The sequence below is a fragment of the Danio rerio genome, chromosome 2 (assembly GCF_049306965.1).
Source record: "Danio rerio strain Tuebingen ecotype United States chromosome 2, GRCz12tu, whole genome shotgun sequence".
NCBI lineage: Eukaryota > Metazoa > Chordata > Actinopteri > Cypriniformes > Danionidae > Danio > Danio rerio.
In genome coordinates, this window is record NC_133177.1 from 18,785,057 (window position 1) to 18,801,791 (window position 16,735).

The following is a 16,735-nucleotide window of genomic DNA, read 5'->3' on the forward strand; positions in this document are numbered from 1 at the left end:
CACGCCTGCATAAGCACCGCACGTTCGCGGCACGTGCACACGAGACAGTTACAGTCGCAGTAAAGTCAAATGCTAAATTGAAACTTTTTTTTAAAATCCTGAATCAATATTGGAGTTACTTTTACACGCTGAAGAAAGGATGACACCATGGCTGAAGTATTTCTGTTAGACAGGTAATGTTCTGTATTAAAACTATTTTAATCCCACAAAGCTGATGTAGAGTGTGTTGTCTTATGAATGGGTTAAATGCAAAGAAGTGTTGTTCAGCCACTGAAATCTTTCTGGCGATAGATTGATGTGATTATTTTCAGTTTCAAAAGGGACCTTTGACACTATCGATAATGTTGATTTTTATTTAATTTAACAACAAAACATAAATAAATAAGTAAATAGCAATATTATGCATAGCCTGCTTTACTGAGCTGAAGCTTTTATAGTCACATTGGTTCATCTTTGAATAATGACAGCTACTCTGAATATTCGCTCTGAAATAGCATGTAAGTGTGGCTTAGTAATAAGTGAAATTCCTGCACACTGCCAACCAAATGCTAACGCTCACGATTTCAGAAGGCATGGCTTTGAAACATAGGCTGTTTCTCAATTCCAAGAACGCAGAGAACGGACTTGCGTTCTTGTGGAGACCGGTCTTTATGTGACCTTCACGCTTTTTAAATGGAAATGATTTAAACATTAAAGCATCCATACTACGATTTATTGTTTTTCCTCTCTTAAAAATACATACTTTGCATTAAAAATTATAAATATACTCTGCACAATATAAATAAAACAGATTTTAATACCAATTTCAGCAAACAAACACCCTTAATGTGTTTATTCCTTTATTAAGATGTTCATGGTAATGTTTACTTTCACCGTTTCCTTTACGGAAACTCTTGAGGTAAATAAATGATATCTCTGAACTTTAATAATACATCTAAATGAAATGCTGCACTTCCCACCTTCAGTCGCAATGACTTCTGGGACTTCCAGAGCGAGTTCGGTGCTCAAGTCTGCATCAGTGCGTCCTCGATATCAAGATCACATCCGGAAAGTTTCACGCGTCCTCCGTACTTGCGGTCTTGAGTATTGGAACTGAACTTTGGCAGCTGATGATGACGTTGCACGAGAACACGAGGACGCAAGACCACTGAAGAAAGCATATTGAGAAACAGCCATAGTCCCTCCCCGCCGTCCAAAGATAATATGGTAAGCGGTTAGCATTTTGGCAGATCACCAACTGCACCTTTAAATATTTAAAGAACCAGGATATTGTTTTATTGACCAATGACCTGCCTAATTAACTTAGTTAAGCCTTTAAATTGCACTTTAAGTTGAATACTAGTATCTTTTGGGGAAAAAAATATGTAGATAATCATAATGTAAACAATAATAAAAACTTTAAATCACTTCAATAAACATCCTTTGGGAAATATATATATATAAATCACCAGAGGGCTAATAATTCTGACTTCAATATTGAGTTATAAAAGTTATTGGTCCTGTTTTTCAAATAATCCGTTTTATATTGTAAAAATTTTATTTAGATCTTTTACACTGTGGAACATACACAAATAACAAGCTAGTATGCAAAACCTGATTAATTGCTAAAGATCTCATAGCATACCTGCATAGCATATGCAGCCGCATCTTGAGCTCTCACGTCATCTGCATAGGCCAGAAAAGCCCTGGTCAGCTCTGTCAGCAGCTCATAGGCAAAGTTTGGATCATCAATCCCACTCTAAAAGCGTAAAGATACACTTTTCATTAGGTCTGAAAAAATACATTGCAATATTTTTGCTTTTCTGTGATATGTATTGCAATATGTAATCTATTTCATTATATTACATTACACAATTCAGACAGAGATATTGAATACTCAAATGTAAAATAATACTTCCTAGTCATCACTATGTAAATAAAATGCTAATTATCTTTGTTAAAGCTAAAAGCATATCGCTATCATGCACCTGCATGCTTTACAAACCTATGTTAACACAGTAACATAGCAGCTCATGCAAATCATGAGCACATTTTATTAGCACAATGGCTAACCTTTGTAATTCATTTAAAAAGTTACTTGCATTTCAAATTGCGATGCTTGGTCATCTATATTCCTTACTTGACACTGTACATCCCTTGCAACAGGAATGTCAATATTTTGACTGCAATGCTCTCTGAGCAATGTCTCACCACAAACGTAGAGCCAGTTCCCTGAGTGTCAGCCGGTGACAAGTCCAGTCGCCCAGGATCAATGGCTCCCAGTTCCCCCAAGCATTCCCCACACAAAAGCCTGGCTTCAGTATTGACGTCCTGACAGCCGCGCAGCAACACCGTCACTAACTGAGAGATCACCGGCTCCACCATCTCACTGTCCAAAACATGCTTTAGCAGAGCATCCTGCACAAACAAAACACACGCTCAACCTTTTTTGTCACATGATGCATTGCCCATCAAAATCTGCTTTTAAAAGGGTAGTTCACCAATCAAAATGTACACACCATTTACTCACACTCCAGTGGTTCTGAATTTCTTTTTTCTGTTGAACACAAAATAAGATATTTTGAAGAATGTTGGAGCCTCAATTGACATCAATGGCTGGCATGGAATGGCATAAAAGTCAAAGGCTGTCCAACATTCTGCATTATATCTCCCTTTGTGTTTAACAGATGAAAGAAGTCGAAGGTGAGTAAATAATGACAGATTTTTTTTTTTTTGGTAAACTTTACCTTTAATCCACTGTTATTGCCATTGAAATGATTATTACTGATTTACAGTCTCACGGTCTTTAACAAAATCATTATATTTTCTACTTTTTCAAAGAAGGAAGAACAAACAAGCTGGTAAACTTTCTGGCAAGATAAGGAGATTTATTTATTAGGGGTCTGACCTGGTTCTTGTATATCATCTCCTTCAGGCTGGTGAGTGCATGGATGCGTACGTCTACATTCTCATGCTGGATAGCTCGCATGGACAGCTGCAGCGCTGCCTGCATGTCAGTGCTCTTTGAGGTTTGCTGTTGTTCAATAAAAGAGTCAAAAGTCAAATTGTGCAGTGCACTTTTAAGTCGTTTGTTATGCTTCATTTGGTTTGTTTAGGTTGTACCTTACGATAATCCTGAAGGACTTTGTGAATGATTTTCAGTTCTGGATGGTCAGGAAGGAAATAGATTTCATGAAGAAAGTCTTGAACTTCCTCCCTAGACGAGAAAATTGTATATAAAGGATTTTACCCAAATACATTTAAAGAATATGTTTTTGTAATATTTGGAGATACATAAATATGTCAACGGGCCTCATTCATCAATATCTTTTTAAGAGTTCTTCTTAAGAAACGTCCAAAGAACAATCTACTCCAGATTCACATGTTTTTATACATGTTCCCAGAATAGTTTGCATGTGTTCTAAAAGAAACACTCCAACAGACTTCAGCTTTAAATTCTTTTTTTGAACAAAATGCAATGGTCAAATCTGATTCAATTCATTATGCTAAGCTAAATGCGACCCTGGCAGAACAAGAAATAAGCTGAATGAATTCATAAAGGGTTAAAGTTAACTGTTTAACACTATGAGAATTGTAAAAGTCTTTAAAAAAATTTAATTTAATTTAATTTAATTTAATTTAATTTAATTTAATTTAATTTAATTTAATTTAATTTAATTTAATTTAATTTAATTTAATTTAAAAAAAAAAAAAGTGGGGTGTTCCTTTAAGAATGGTAAATCCTAGGCTTGGGTGGTAATATGGAATACTACGGGATCTAAAAATAGCAACAGTGTCAATTACAATACACCGTCATAAAAAACAATGCACTTAAATAGGAGACAAGTATTTAATATAAAATATCCCTTATTTAATGCCAACTAATACTTATGCGTGATTGCCATGAAAGGAAAGTGTGGAGGAGAGAAAGAGAGAGAGGAAGGGAGAGGTGAGGTGGCGAGGCGCCATTAAGTGACCTGCAGTTTGGTAGTATTTCCGGTTTCGACCGAACGAGAAGGGAGACATGGTAAATATGAACTATAGGTCTGCATTCCCACTGCTGTACCGCGGGAGCCGACCAGATTTCTTGCAGTGCGGGAATAAACTTCAGAATAAAGCGCTGGAGCGGTCGGTAACTCTGGTGTAATTTGAAAGGGAGCGGGCGCGCGTCTCAATATTGCTCCCGAGCGAGCAATGCTCTCTCTATGTGTGTGTGTGTGTGAATGAGAGAAAGAGAGAGAGAGAGAGAGAGAGAGAGAGAGAGAGAGAGGTGCTGTGCGTCACTTGGTTCTCTCTCTCTCTCTCTCTCTCTCTCTGTGTGTGTGTGTGTGTGTGTGTGTGTGTGTGTGTGTGTGTGTGTGTGTGTGTGTGCGAGAGAGAGCGTCCCGCGCAGAAGAATACAAACAAGACAAACAGTTGAACGCGAACCTAAGATCGCATATACGATATTCAGTTTATAAAAATGGTTTAGGCACAAGCCAACAGTTTGGTGACGTTGTCTGAGCCTTACGTCATAATTTTTTTTAATTATGCACGATGATTCCGGTTACCGGGGTAAAATAGGGAGGAGGTTTGACGATACCAAAATTTGGATACCACCCAAGCCAAGTGAATCCTGTTGTCTTAACTGAAAGCACATGCCAGTCTTTCCCAATAAGCATAGGAATTGCCCCAAAATGTCCCGAAAATGGGCATGGCATCTTAAAGCTGTGCGAAAGGAAAGTAGTTGAGATGCCAAAAAGAATGTGTTGAACATAAGCTATGTACATTATTTGACATATGATGACTTCAAATGTAGGTTACAGTAGGCTTTGTACTTCACTTGTGTTTTAGTAAAACATCATTACAAGAACACAAGATGGGCTCTGATATTACAATAAATATAAGATTAATTAATCTATTTTTGTTATACAGATACTTACAAGAAGGTTTGCATTCACTTGTGTATTAACTACTCTCCCCTAAGCAAATCATGTGTCTTGTTAAGTGAATAAAACACTACATTTTTTGAGAATTTTTCCTTCCCAGAGACAATGTGTATTTCATGCCAATGTTGGCATTTAATATTAATTTACCATAGTCCTTTTATGAAAGAGAAAGTGAAATAAAACAAAACAAACATCCCACACTGTCATTTGTGGTGTTGCCATTGCGTGCTACATTGGTGCTGTTATATTAGAGACCATAACCAGATTTTAGACATGTTGGTTTTATATGTAGTGCGTCCTTGACCACCTTCAGAAGTGGTTTGATTTATATCCAACTCAAATGCATTTTTGAGGGCATTTACACCTGGGGCCTCATGTATCAACGCTGCGTACACACAAACACTTTGCGTACACCAGGTTTCACGCTCCGGTTTGGATTTACTAATGCTGAAATGAACGTGAGAATGTGCGTTGGCCCACGCCAATTTTATGCCTGGCATACATGCATTTCTTGTGTGTGTTTGTTTTATTTCCATTGGCGACTCCTAGAGGCAGTTGTGTTAAATTGCACACTACAAAGCATCTTTGAGCCGTGCAATGGCAGCTGCATGAGACGGGATTATCTGCAAATTTAGCAGGTATACAAGGTTTCCATACCATACAGTTAACCAGCCAAACATTTATGGGCAATTTGCAGCGATAGCCAGTTTTCCCAACTTAATCAGAGCGATCGACTGCACGCAATTAGCTATAAAGGTGCCATCTGAAGATGAATTTGCATACATAACTCAGAAACATTTCCATTCACTAAATGTGCAAATAAAATATCATGCTCAAATGCACATAATACACATACTTATTAATGATTCCTACTTGTTTTCCTCGTGATGAAGAGTAGGCAAAATCTGATATGTAGTGGGGAAAAAAGATGAATGAGTTCATCAGACGCTGGATTCGAACCGGGTTCAGGAATGACAGTGTCAAAACATGTTGCCATGCGCTTTACGAGCTACGCCACTCACCCTGGTTATATCCACCCTCTTTAGCTTTGTTGTCTCTGTAGATCAAACGGGCGGAAATCACTCAACTCGTTCATTCCAATAACAAACTTGCAAATAACACCGTTTTTTTGCAGTCTACCTCCGATAGGAGCACCTCTAATTCACATTCTGTTCAAAGTTTCTCTTTTTGCTTGCTTTTGCCATTGCTTTTTCATTTGGTTTTGCCAAAGTAGAGTCATTAGCATATTCATACGGGGGAGGAGGCAGGGAGGGGTTTTGCACTCGTGCATGTTGCGCTCAGTTTCACGTTAATTCGGATGTACAAAGAGAATATGCGTGGGATTCTGCATACGCAGTGTTTCATACATCTGAATTTTTAACTGCGTACGCACATTTACAGCTTTGTGTGTACGCAATGTTTTAGTATGAATTCAACGCAAGTCTTCGTACATGAGGCCCCTGGTCTTTCCATGATCGGCTAACTTTACGATCAGAAAAAAAAATCCATGGATTGACCTGTTGTAAACTGCCCCAAAGAGAGAAAGATCTGGCAAGCTTTTCAAGAAGCGAAAGACATGTCATTTTTACAACAAGCCTGACACACATAAAAATATGAGAAATCAATCACACAAACAACACTAGATTTTATCAACCTTGATTGCAGATACAATATTTAACTGACAAGTACCAAAGAAGGTAAATCACTAGGGGTGTAACGATACACTCAGCTCACGATACAATGTGTATCACGATATAATGTTCACGATTCGATATGTATCAAGATATGAGGATTAAAAATTGAAAATTAAACTGAAATGCAAATTTTATTTAAAAAATGTATTTACCAAGTAAACTATTTTTATGTATTTCTTTTGTTTCAACTTCTTTCATTTAAACTGAACCTTCTTTAAGAAAATAAATTAAACAGGCCTGTCTCTGGAAAATAAAACAATTAAAAAACTTCTTATAAAATATTATTGAAATGACAGAGACAAAATTAAGGAACAATTTAAGGAAAGCTGCAAGAAAATTTCACAGTAAGAGCTTAAGGCTTTGCTTGGTCACTTGCGTTTTTTGTGTGTGCAAAAAAAAAAATCCACATTTTCAGGTAATCAGCAGTTCTATAAAATAATCCTGAACTTATGTGTATCTGTCTGAGAGGTTTTTATCGATGTCTGCTAACATTACTGCTGCTGCAATCTGAACTCACGTGCGACAGCAGGTGGAACGTAGCTCACGTGCAACCAGCTCATCTAATAAGAGAAAACGGACGTCATATCGTAATCAAATCATCATAACGCAACGATGCATATTGTGACGTTTTTGCATCGCAATAAATCGTACAACGATAAATCGTCACACCCCTATAAATCACAGGAGAAAAGATTCTTCGGTACTTGTGATTTAGTAATTTGGTCACAGTACCAAAGTTATCTGGTAGAGTGCGATGATTTACATTTAAAATTGATTAATACAATGTTAAAAAAGTACAATTTATTTATACTTGTAAAATTGTATTTCAATTACATTAAATTATGAATAACATACATTAAAATACTGTCATTTTATTCACTCATAAAGAAAAAAACTGAACATGACCATAAACAACATAAGATAACTGAACAAACTACCATCACTCAAAAATGCTTTCCACAGATGTGAAGTGTTTGTAGATTCAGTTCTAAGTGAAGAATCTTCATTAACATTGCATAAATGGGGTTTAAGAACAGATTTGTTCATAAGAATGGTTGTACCCAATGTTAGTAAACAAATAAGCATAATTGATCCAAAATTTAAGGGTATTTCAGTTCAATATGAATGTGTACACAAACACAAAGCTGCTTTATCCATTGCAGATGCAAAACATGTTCTGAAATAGGGATGCTCATTTGAGCTAATTTTGCCATCTGACAACGGCTGCTCGTTAACTGAATAATAACCGTTAACTGGTCAGATTTATATTTAAATATTAATAAACAATAATGAAACAATAATAATTGGAGTGTCTATTTTGTGTCTGACACATTAAATATTGCATTTTAAAATACTGATTTATTTTACCATGCAACCATATTAACAACAGAACATCTTCATGCACCTGCAGAGTTTCCAACAGCAAATCCAGCCTATGGCGAAATGAGAAAGCAAAAATGCCCCATACCTGTTCTCCACTATGAGGTAGTGCATGATCACCGCCGTCTCTTTAGGCTGGATGGAGATGAGAGGTAACAGAGCCACGATTACATGACTCAAAAGAGGACCCAGATATGACGGGTCAAGACAGCGCACAAAACAGTCCCATGTCCTGCAAACCAGCAAGATAAAAAAAAAAGCCTTAATATCTATGTCCTGTTATTTGGTGAGCAAATTGCAATTATGCTTTCATTCTCAGATCTGATTGCATATTAGAAACAGATGATTCTTGCAGAGTTTAAACACTGTAAACCAGGTGTTCACTGCGCTAATTAAGCATCAATCTGGTTGTTATCAGCAGGGCCCTCCTGCAGATGACACTTCTTATGCTCTTGGTTGTTAATTCACACATCCTGTTCAATGCATTTACACTGATGTGAATGAGAAACACACCTGCAGCAGAGCTCCGGGAAGTCATCCTTGTATCTCAGGCCAGTTCTGAGAGTGGTCATCATCTTCACTCGAACTGAGCTGATGTGCTTTGGACCCATCAGCTTCATCAGGGACATTAAACTGTTCAGAGCCTGAGAAAGGGGAAAGTGGCCATATATAAATAAATACATAGTCAGAATTATTAACCCCCTTTGATTTTTTTTCCTTTAAATATTTCACAAATGATGTGTAACAGAGCAAAGAAATTTTCACAGTATGTCTGATAATATTTTTTCTTCTGGAGAAAGTATTATTTGTTGTATTTCGGCTAGAATAAAAGCAGTTTTTAGATTTTTAAAAAACATTAAGGACAAAATTATTAGCCCCTTTAAGCTAATTTTTTTTCGATAGTCTATAGAACAAACCGTCGTTATTCAATAACTTGCCTAATTACCCTAACCTGCCTAGTTAACCTAATTAACCTGGTTAAGCCTTTAAATGTCACTTTAAGCTTTATAGAAGTGTCTTGCACACTTAACCTACCTCTACTTTGATCGCTGGCAGACTGATGTCACTAACATCAACAGTAAGAAAATAAAGAAACTAAGAAACTGTTCATTTAAATTATTATATTTAAAACAGAGGAGAACCAGATCGGTTTGACTATCCCAAAATACCTCACGCTCGCTAAGCTAAAACATTTGCCATCAGTATGCAGAGAAATTATCTGCTCTCAATGCTGCAGGTGAGAGAGACGGCTGTGTGGCACTGTGCCACCTTTAGTGCTTTGAGGCGGGGAGAGACTGCTGGCATCCCCCGCAGCTTGTCACGAAGAGTAACGTTAGGAATAGTACAGACACATGAGAGGCTCTAGAAATGAACAGTAACAACTAAAAACATTCGCTAGTCACTTTTTTGAAAATTTGGTGATGGGGGTCTGAAAAGTCACTAGGTTTGCAACACTGGCTGGCAGTATATTTGATTGAAGCGCTGCGTTCACACCTTGCGCATGTGCAATACGGAAGGAATGTTCCATTATTTATGGGTGCCCCCCGGTTTTTGAAAAAAAAAAAATAATGTTAAGATCTTAACGGTTATAGACAGATTTTACAACATTCGATAGAAAATAAATAAAAGAGCTATATGATTAACATAGGCTTCCTGGCATTGGTTTGGGGCCCCTATTTCCCAGGGGCCCTAAGCGGATGCTTACCTCGCTTATTTGTTAAGTCTGCTCCTGACTGTAGTCATGGTATGTTTTGACAATATTTTTTGTTGCTTTTTCTGAACTTTGAATGTCTCAGGACCTTTGTTGTATACGGAGAATGAGAAAGCCTTCTTATTTTTTTTTTTTAAATCAATTATTTTTTTAGATAATGAAGAAAAGATTTCAGGGGATTGGAACGAAATGAGGAGTATAATAACAGAATAACATTTTTGGGGTGAGTTATTCCTTTAGGTCAATATTTAGGCCAAATGTTTATTTCCTGTGTCATCCTCACAGCTCAACATCAGTAGCTAGGTTTCCATCCACCTCATTCTATGAGTATTTTGGAATATCACATCAAAAAATGCTTAATGAAAATGGCAAGATGCACATACATTTTGAACAATTAATGGACAAACCAGCAAAACACCATGTTGTAAAACATCCTGAATGTTGTTTTGGTCATTATAAAATCCAAAAGTTAAAGTCCATCAAAATAGTGTGATATTATTTCCTCCACAGTCTTGCGCCTCCAAAGGCCACTGCACATTTCTCGCATTACATTTTCACACAAGTAATTTATTATACAAGGGGGCCAAGTTGGCTTTTCCCACTGCAACAAACTCTTGGAAACATTTTGAAAAAGGAAAGATATTCCTTTCAATATCTGTGGGTGAAGTACTGATTTTTTTCTCTTTGACTCTTTGAATGAAAACTATTTTAAAAAATTAATTCAAGTTTTGTGCATGAGTCTAATTTGTGTCTTTGCATGGAAACATCGCTAGGATCACCAAACTGATCTGTCACCAAAATCTGAGTATCTATATGTCAGAGATTGTGTGTCAGGGTTCAACGCTAAGGATTTTTTCTACTGGCCCAATTTTTACTTGCCCTGCCAAAATTTTCACTGGCCCCACCAAAAAAAGTAGTTAATAACTATTTCTCAGTCACATATTTTTAATAATGTGTCAAAAGCCAAACATAACTTCAGCATATCTTTTCTTTAAATACAACTGACAATTTAAAAAAAATACAACTGTGATGTAAATAAATTTGGAAATATATATATTATAGGTTTAAATTATAGAGAGAAATAACAGATGAACTGATATATTGATGGTCAATATTCAATATTGATTCATTTTGATCTTTTTTCCAGGTGCAGAAATAAACAAAACAATAGGCCTAATGCAAAATATTATAAGATTAAAATATGTAAAAATGATCAGATGGTAATTTCTGTCAATTTTCCTAACAGATAAACAGCTCTTAGCAATATTTCAGCATGCATTCACTTTCATATTAGCACATTTGCCGGTAGGAATGACATCCGGCCCTACTCGTAACAATCCTGTCTACTGTCCCGAGCGTACCGCACGCTGGCCCCGGGCCATTGGGCAGTGCTTACTGTTGAGCCCTATGTGTGCATATTTTCAGATTAAGTTGTTGTTTACAAACCCCATATTAAGTAGACATTTCAGGGCCTACATAGTGCATACAAAGTATAAATGAGGCCCCTGGTAAACACTTTTAAACTATCAAAAATTAAAGGCTAAAAACTTACCATTTTCTTTTTTTCCTTCTCTCCAGCACTAGAGCTCAGCAGCTGCATGTTGAAGAAAGCCAGGATGCCCAGAAGCTTAGGCTGCAGATAATCTGCCTGGAGAGACATACACCAACAGACTGCATTATTTCCAAAACTGTGACCGTGCCAGAAAGCTGACAACAGACTCATGCAATTCTATGCAGATCCAACTCTCTAGAACAAAGCTAAATAGTGATTTAAGTTGTGCAGTTATTCGTTGCCCTTACTAACTAAGGAATATCATTGTTAGAGCAGGCTGTACCATGCATCCTGGGGTGGTGATTTCTCTTGGGCCCTGGTAGGGGTCATCACTGGAGGCAAAAGAAGCTAAAATAGCAAGTCCATTGAAGACCTGTTGGTAGTGCTCTCCAAGACGCAAAAGCAGCTCATTATGAAGACCCTGGAAATCCTGCCTCAGCAGGCTGCCCAGTTCAATTTCTGTCTCATTCTGTGCCAAAAAAGAAGAAACCAGTTCATTTAACAATTTAAGATCGAAGTCAAAATAAGATTCAACAAATATATAAATAATTATAAATAGGTCCAATTCTGTCCAATTTAATTTTTCTCTTTCTGTGACAAAGAAGAGAAAAAATGTTCCTTAAGTTTTTTAATAAGAAAATAATTCAAAATAACATTTAGTTAATTAAATAAAAATTATATATATATATATTTTTTTTTTAAATCTAATAAGTATTTTGGTCAAAGTCTGCCTTAATTCAAATTAATTTCTGTCTCAAAAAAATCTACCCATTAAAAAGATAATTAGAAGAAAGTAATCAAAATATTTTTTTAAGTAATTATAAATAATAAAAATTAAAATATTGCAATTAATTAATCCAAGGTCTAATTCTCTAAACAATTCGGTCTCATTCTATGCCAAAAAAAAAAAAGAAATAAGTTTATTAATAAATAATTATAAAAAAATGAATTTAAAATAAAATGCCATTGGTTAAAAAATGATAAATTATTAATACATAAATAGCAAATAATCATTCAGAGGTTCAATATAGTTTCATTTTTAAAAATATATTTTCTATACCACTCATTTGCCTATTGGGCTTTTTTACTTTTCCTCCATTTGTGATGTCATGCACAGATCACACACACCTTAAGGTAGTGAAAGGCTCTCTCCAGCTCCTCTTTGGAACATGAACACACGAGATGGGAGAATATGTATTTAAAGTTATTGATGAGCATTTCCCTGCGGTTGACATTCAGCTGCTTGGCAATGGTGCGGATCAAGGCGGAAGCTGTAGGACTGGCTTTGGCCGCCAAAAAAGGCAGAAGGACCTGTAATGTCCGCTGTGAACAAATAAAGACAGTATAAGCTCATTACATAATTGAAATTAGCGATGAAAGCCACACTTGATCATAGCTCATTGAAGCATTTCATAGTGGCTCACTATATTTGCCTTTTGTTTTCAAACATCTCTCCCTAGTGTTTTTGTCTTTATCCTGAGATTTATTGTACTATCTTTGCCTAAAACCCTTCTGTTACATCATAGGCTGATCATGGCAAATCTGGTAATGAGATGTTGAAGTTACATTGAGGAAACGATTAAGGTCAGGGAAGTCAAAGACGTGCGCCACATGAGACAGGATGTCCAGTGCCAGCTCTCGCTGATGGGCCGCCTCTTCCTGCAGAGCCTCGCTGCTCTGATCCGGCGTGCAGCGCAGAGCCGTCACATGACGCGAGTGCAGAGACTCCACCAAAAACTGCAACAGAACAAATACAAGATGACTGACCACAAAACCCACTTATTTTATACCAAAACAAACTTTTAAGACAGAAAGAAACAGCTTACACTGGTTTACAGCCTACAACTTACTCACTATGAACACAGACACTTGAGGATGAATGATAAAATTACTTAATCATTACATTTTCAAGAGAGGAATTTTGACAGAATTTCTTAAATCTTTTGTCTTTTGGAGAAAGTGTGTTTTTAGTTTAGCTGAAATAAATGGAGGTTTTATTAAATAAATCGAAATAAATATAAAAAACATATTTAATCTGAATACCAGTATTGAGTAGTAGCAAAACAACTAGATTATAGAGTAGTAATAACTACTAGCAGAAGAAAAAAAACTGCCAAATGCACACTGTTGTTTAGCAATCTCAATCATATCAATCTCAATAGGGTATATGCAAAAGGACTTTTTTGTCGGTAACCTGGGTCAAATGCTTCTAGTGAACTGTATGCCATTACAAAACAGGCACGTCTAAGGTCTCTTTTCTTTATAAATTATCGATCTTCACTGCCTAAATGATGTACGCTAAAAAATCGTAAAAGTGGGTCTCAGAATGTACAAGAAGCACTGAATTAGATGAAATTTTTCCGCGCCATCCCTTTAAAATATTTAAATTTATTTTACACCAATATTTCCAGTGGTGTTTCTGCGCTAGCCTGCTGATCCTGGCGGGCATGTGCATGTAAATGGCTTTTTATCTTGGTTAACGCATGAACAACTAAATGAAAGCTGAAGTCTATTAACTGATTATATTTTAATTGCATTACAACATCAATGCTGAAAAAGAAACTGTATAAAATTGAAAAAGTCACATTAACCATTCACCAGAAGTTTATTGGAATCGGAAGAAACACTAGCTCTGTATACTGTATACCCTATTAATTGTAATTCTGCTGATATGCAAATTTAAAGGAACTTCACTCCACTTTTTTTGAAATAGACTCACTTTGTGATTTTCGAGTTCCCTAAAATTAAACAGTTGAGTTTTACCAATTTGCATCTATTCAGCCGATTTCCAAGTCTGCTGACAGCACTTTTAGCTTAGCTTAGCATAAATCAATAAATCAGATTAGAATATTAGCATCTCTCGAAACAAAAAAGGGTTTCAGTAATTTTCTTTTTTAAAGCTTGAATCTTCTGTAATTACATTGTGCAGTAAAACAGAGACAAAAATAAAAGTTTCTATTTTTAAGGTCGATATGGCTATGAGCTGTATTTTAAATAGTAACTAGGCACTTTAAGTTTAAATAGGAAATAACGGTTTATTAGTTAATGTATTTACTAATATTAACGAACTATGAATAATAACCTTGTAAAGTATTTATAAATCATTAACTACTGCATTACTTAAAGCCAAACTTGTGCTTGTTAACATTAGTGAACTGCAAGTAAACATTTCACTTAAATAACATTAACTGATGTTAAAAAAACATGAATAAAAACTGTAACAAATGTATTACTAATAGTTTATGTTAGTAAATACATTAACCAATGGACCAATATTTAATGTTGCTACTTTTTTTTTTGTTTTTTTCATTTTGAGCGAGATGCTAATGATGCAATCCGATTCAATGATTTATACAAAGCTAAGCTAAAAGTGCTCCTGCCAGACCTGAAGATCAGATGAATATATTTAAAATGGTAAAACTCAACTTTTTAACTGTTAATGTGACTTGTAAAATAAGTGTTTCTTTAATAGAGCCAATCTGTACCATGTGACTGTTTAATATTCATACATTTATTCATTTTCTTGTCGGCTTAGTCCCTTTATTAATCCGGGGTCGCCACAGCGGAATGAACCTCCAACTTATCCAGCAAGTTTTTACGCAGCGGATGCCCTTCCAGCCGCAACCCATCTCTGGGAAACATCCACACATACATTCACACACACACTCATACACTACGGACAATTTAGCCTATCCAATTCACCTGTCCCGCATGTCTTCGGACTGTGGGGAAAACCGGAGCACCCGGAGGAAACCCACGCGAACGCAGGGAGAACATGCAAACTCTACACAGAAACGCCAACTGAGCAGAGGCTTGAACAAGCGACCTTCTTGCTGTGAGGCGACAGCACTACCTACTGCGCCACTGCTTCGCCCCACTGTTTAATATTTTTCACAAAATGTTACACTGACCTGGCAGATTGGGTTCCTGTACTGGCTGAAGAAGGACTGCAGTTTGAGGTCTCTACAAGTGGCTAATGCCTGGATCTCTGTATAGGCTGCTACTGACACCGGATTGGACTTTGAGAGCAGGCAGTGCAGGAGGCGAAGCAGAGCAAATGACACCAGGTTGCCTTCTGCAGCCCTAAAAAGAACCATAAGAAAGAAAACCATTACTGAAACATGATACATATATGAACACGCATACAAATTGGAACCATAAAAACAAACAGTGGCCCCAAAAAGCAGTATTTTGTACTACCTCCCAATTTCTCCAGTGGTTAATATAAGTGTGTTTTTCAGTTCGTTGTTTCTGGAGGTCTTTGCATTGGTGTATGCTTCTTTTAGCCGGGACACAAGAAGCTGTAAAAACCAAAATCATAATCCATTTATTAGGCATTTTGTACAAAACTCTCTGCTAAAATCACAACTCTGGAAGTACCGGAATTCTGTAATGTCATAGCGGTCATTCTGACTGTTCATATAACATTGTACAGAACAAATTTTGTGTCACGTCATGTCCAAATTACTAGCTTCTATTTTTGAATTATTATGGATATAAATATCTGCAGTCATTATTTTATTAAGTAAATTCTTACAGAATCTGCAGACTTTTTAGCTATTTCTGCACAGAAGTTTTTTTTTTTTTTTAAATAGGTGGTTTATGTGAAATGATCTTCAGAGAATATTAACTAAAAACTGAAGACTTAATATAAAAAACGTTTTTTCACTTTTTACAATGAAAACTAAAACGCAATCAAAACAACTTTTTTGGTAAACAAATATATCTACTAAAAGACAGTGAATGTTACTTTACAAACTGTACTGTTTATAAATCATCTAATTTATAATATCACTGAAATGAATAGAAAACTGAAGAAAAAAAATATTTACACACATATATAGAACTAAATATTGAGATTCAATAATGAGGTCCAATTTAAGAATTTCTGCAGGTGCAGATTCAGTATGGGTCTTGTCACTACTCTAACAATACAATCTTTTTTGTAACAATTAAACAGTTAATCATAACAGTTAAAAATATTGTTTTAGAAAGTTTGAAAGACATGTCTGAATGAAATGTACACACATTTAGAAAAAATCAGGGAACTATAGTAATATGGGTTTTATTTGAACAGATGTAGTAAATTTCAAATTGTACAAATGGTCAAAATGACTGCCTCTGTATTGTTAAAGGGATAATTCAAAAGAAAATAGCTTTGACCACAATTTTAACTAGGAAACTTCAAAGTTGCCATAAACATATATTTAGGATATATAGTTTTTTCCTATATTGTGAAATACATCCAATTGAAATTGGCCTAGAATGAGAATAAAACAGATTTTGTGCAGTTGTAGGAACTCATCGGCATTTTTCAGTGGTCAACACAAGTTGAATCTGAAATCTTGGGCATCTCCAATGGTCTCATTCATTGAACTAGCTTGAGGGCTTATACCATCAGGATAACAGAGCGCCAATTGATTTTGGGCTCCTCTGACCAGTACTTCTCCGCAGATGTTCTGGTACCCTTCGGCTAACTAGCCAATGATTA

The 16,735-nt window shown here is 36.0% G+C and overlaps 1 protein-coding gene across 2 annotated transcripts in view; it reads right to left on the reverse strand.

The window, feature by feature from the left end:
• atr (ATR checkpoint kinase) overlaps positions 1–16,735 on the reverse strand; it is a 65,244-nt gene that overhangs the window by 32,428 nt on the left and 16,081 nt on the right. For both annotated transcript variants that reach the window (XR_012391287.1, XM_691071.10), the window contains exons 12-23: positions 15,445–15,545; positions 15,156–15,327; positions 12,811–12,981; positions 12,373–12,567; positions 11,528–11,713; positions 11,245–11,340; positions 8,495–8,625; positions 8,070–8,213; positions 3,103–3,196; positions 2,888–3,013; positions 2,191–2,397; positions 1,625–1,738 (exon numbers count right to left, since the gene is read on the reverse strand). Coding sequence is in view for 1 of the 2 variants with exons in the window: in XM_691071.10 (XP_696163.5) it covers positions 1,625–1,738; positions 2,191–2,397; positions 2,888–3,013; positions 3,103–3,196; positions 8,070–8,213; positions 8,495–8,625; positions 11,245–11,340; positions 11,528–11,713; positions 12,373–12,567; positions 12,811–12,981; positions 15,156–15,327; positions 15,445–15,545 (1,737 nt within the window). In the remaining variant the exon portion in view is untranslated. The remainder of the gene's footprint in view (positions 1–1,624; positions 1,739–2,190; positions 2,398–2,887; positions 3,014–3,102; positions 3,197–8,069; positions 8,214–8,494; positions 8,626–11,244; positions 11,341–11,527; positions 11,714–12,372; positions 12,568–12,810; positions 12,982–15,155; positions 15,328–15,444; positions 15,546–16,735) is intronic.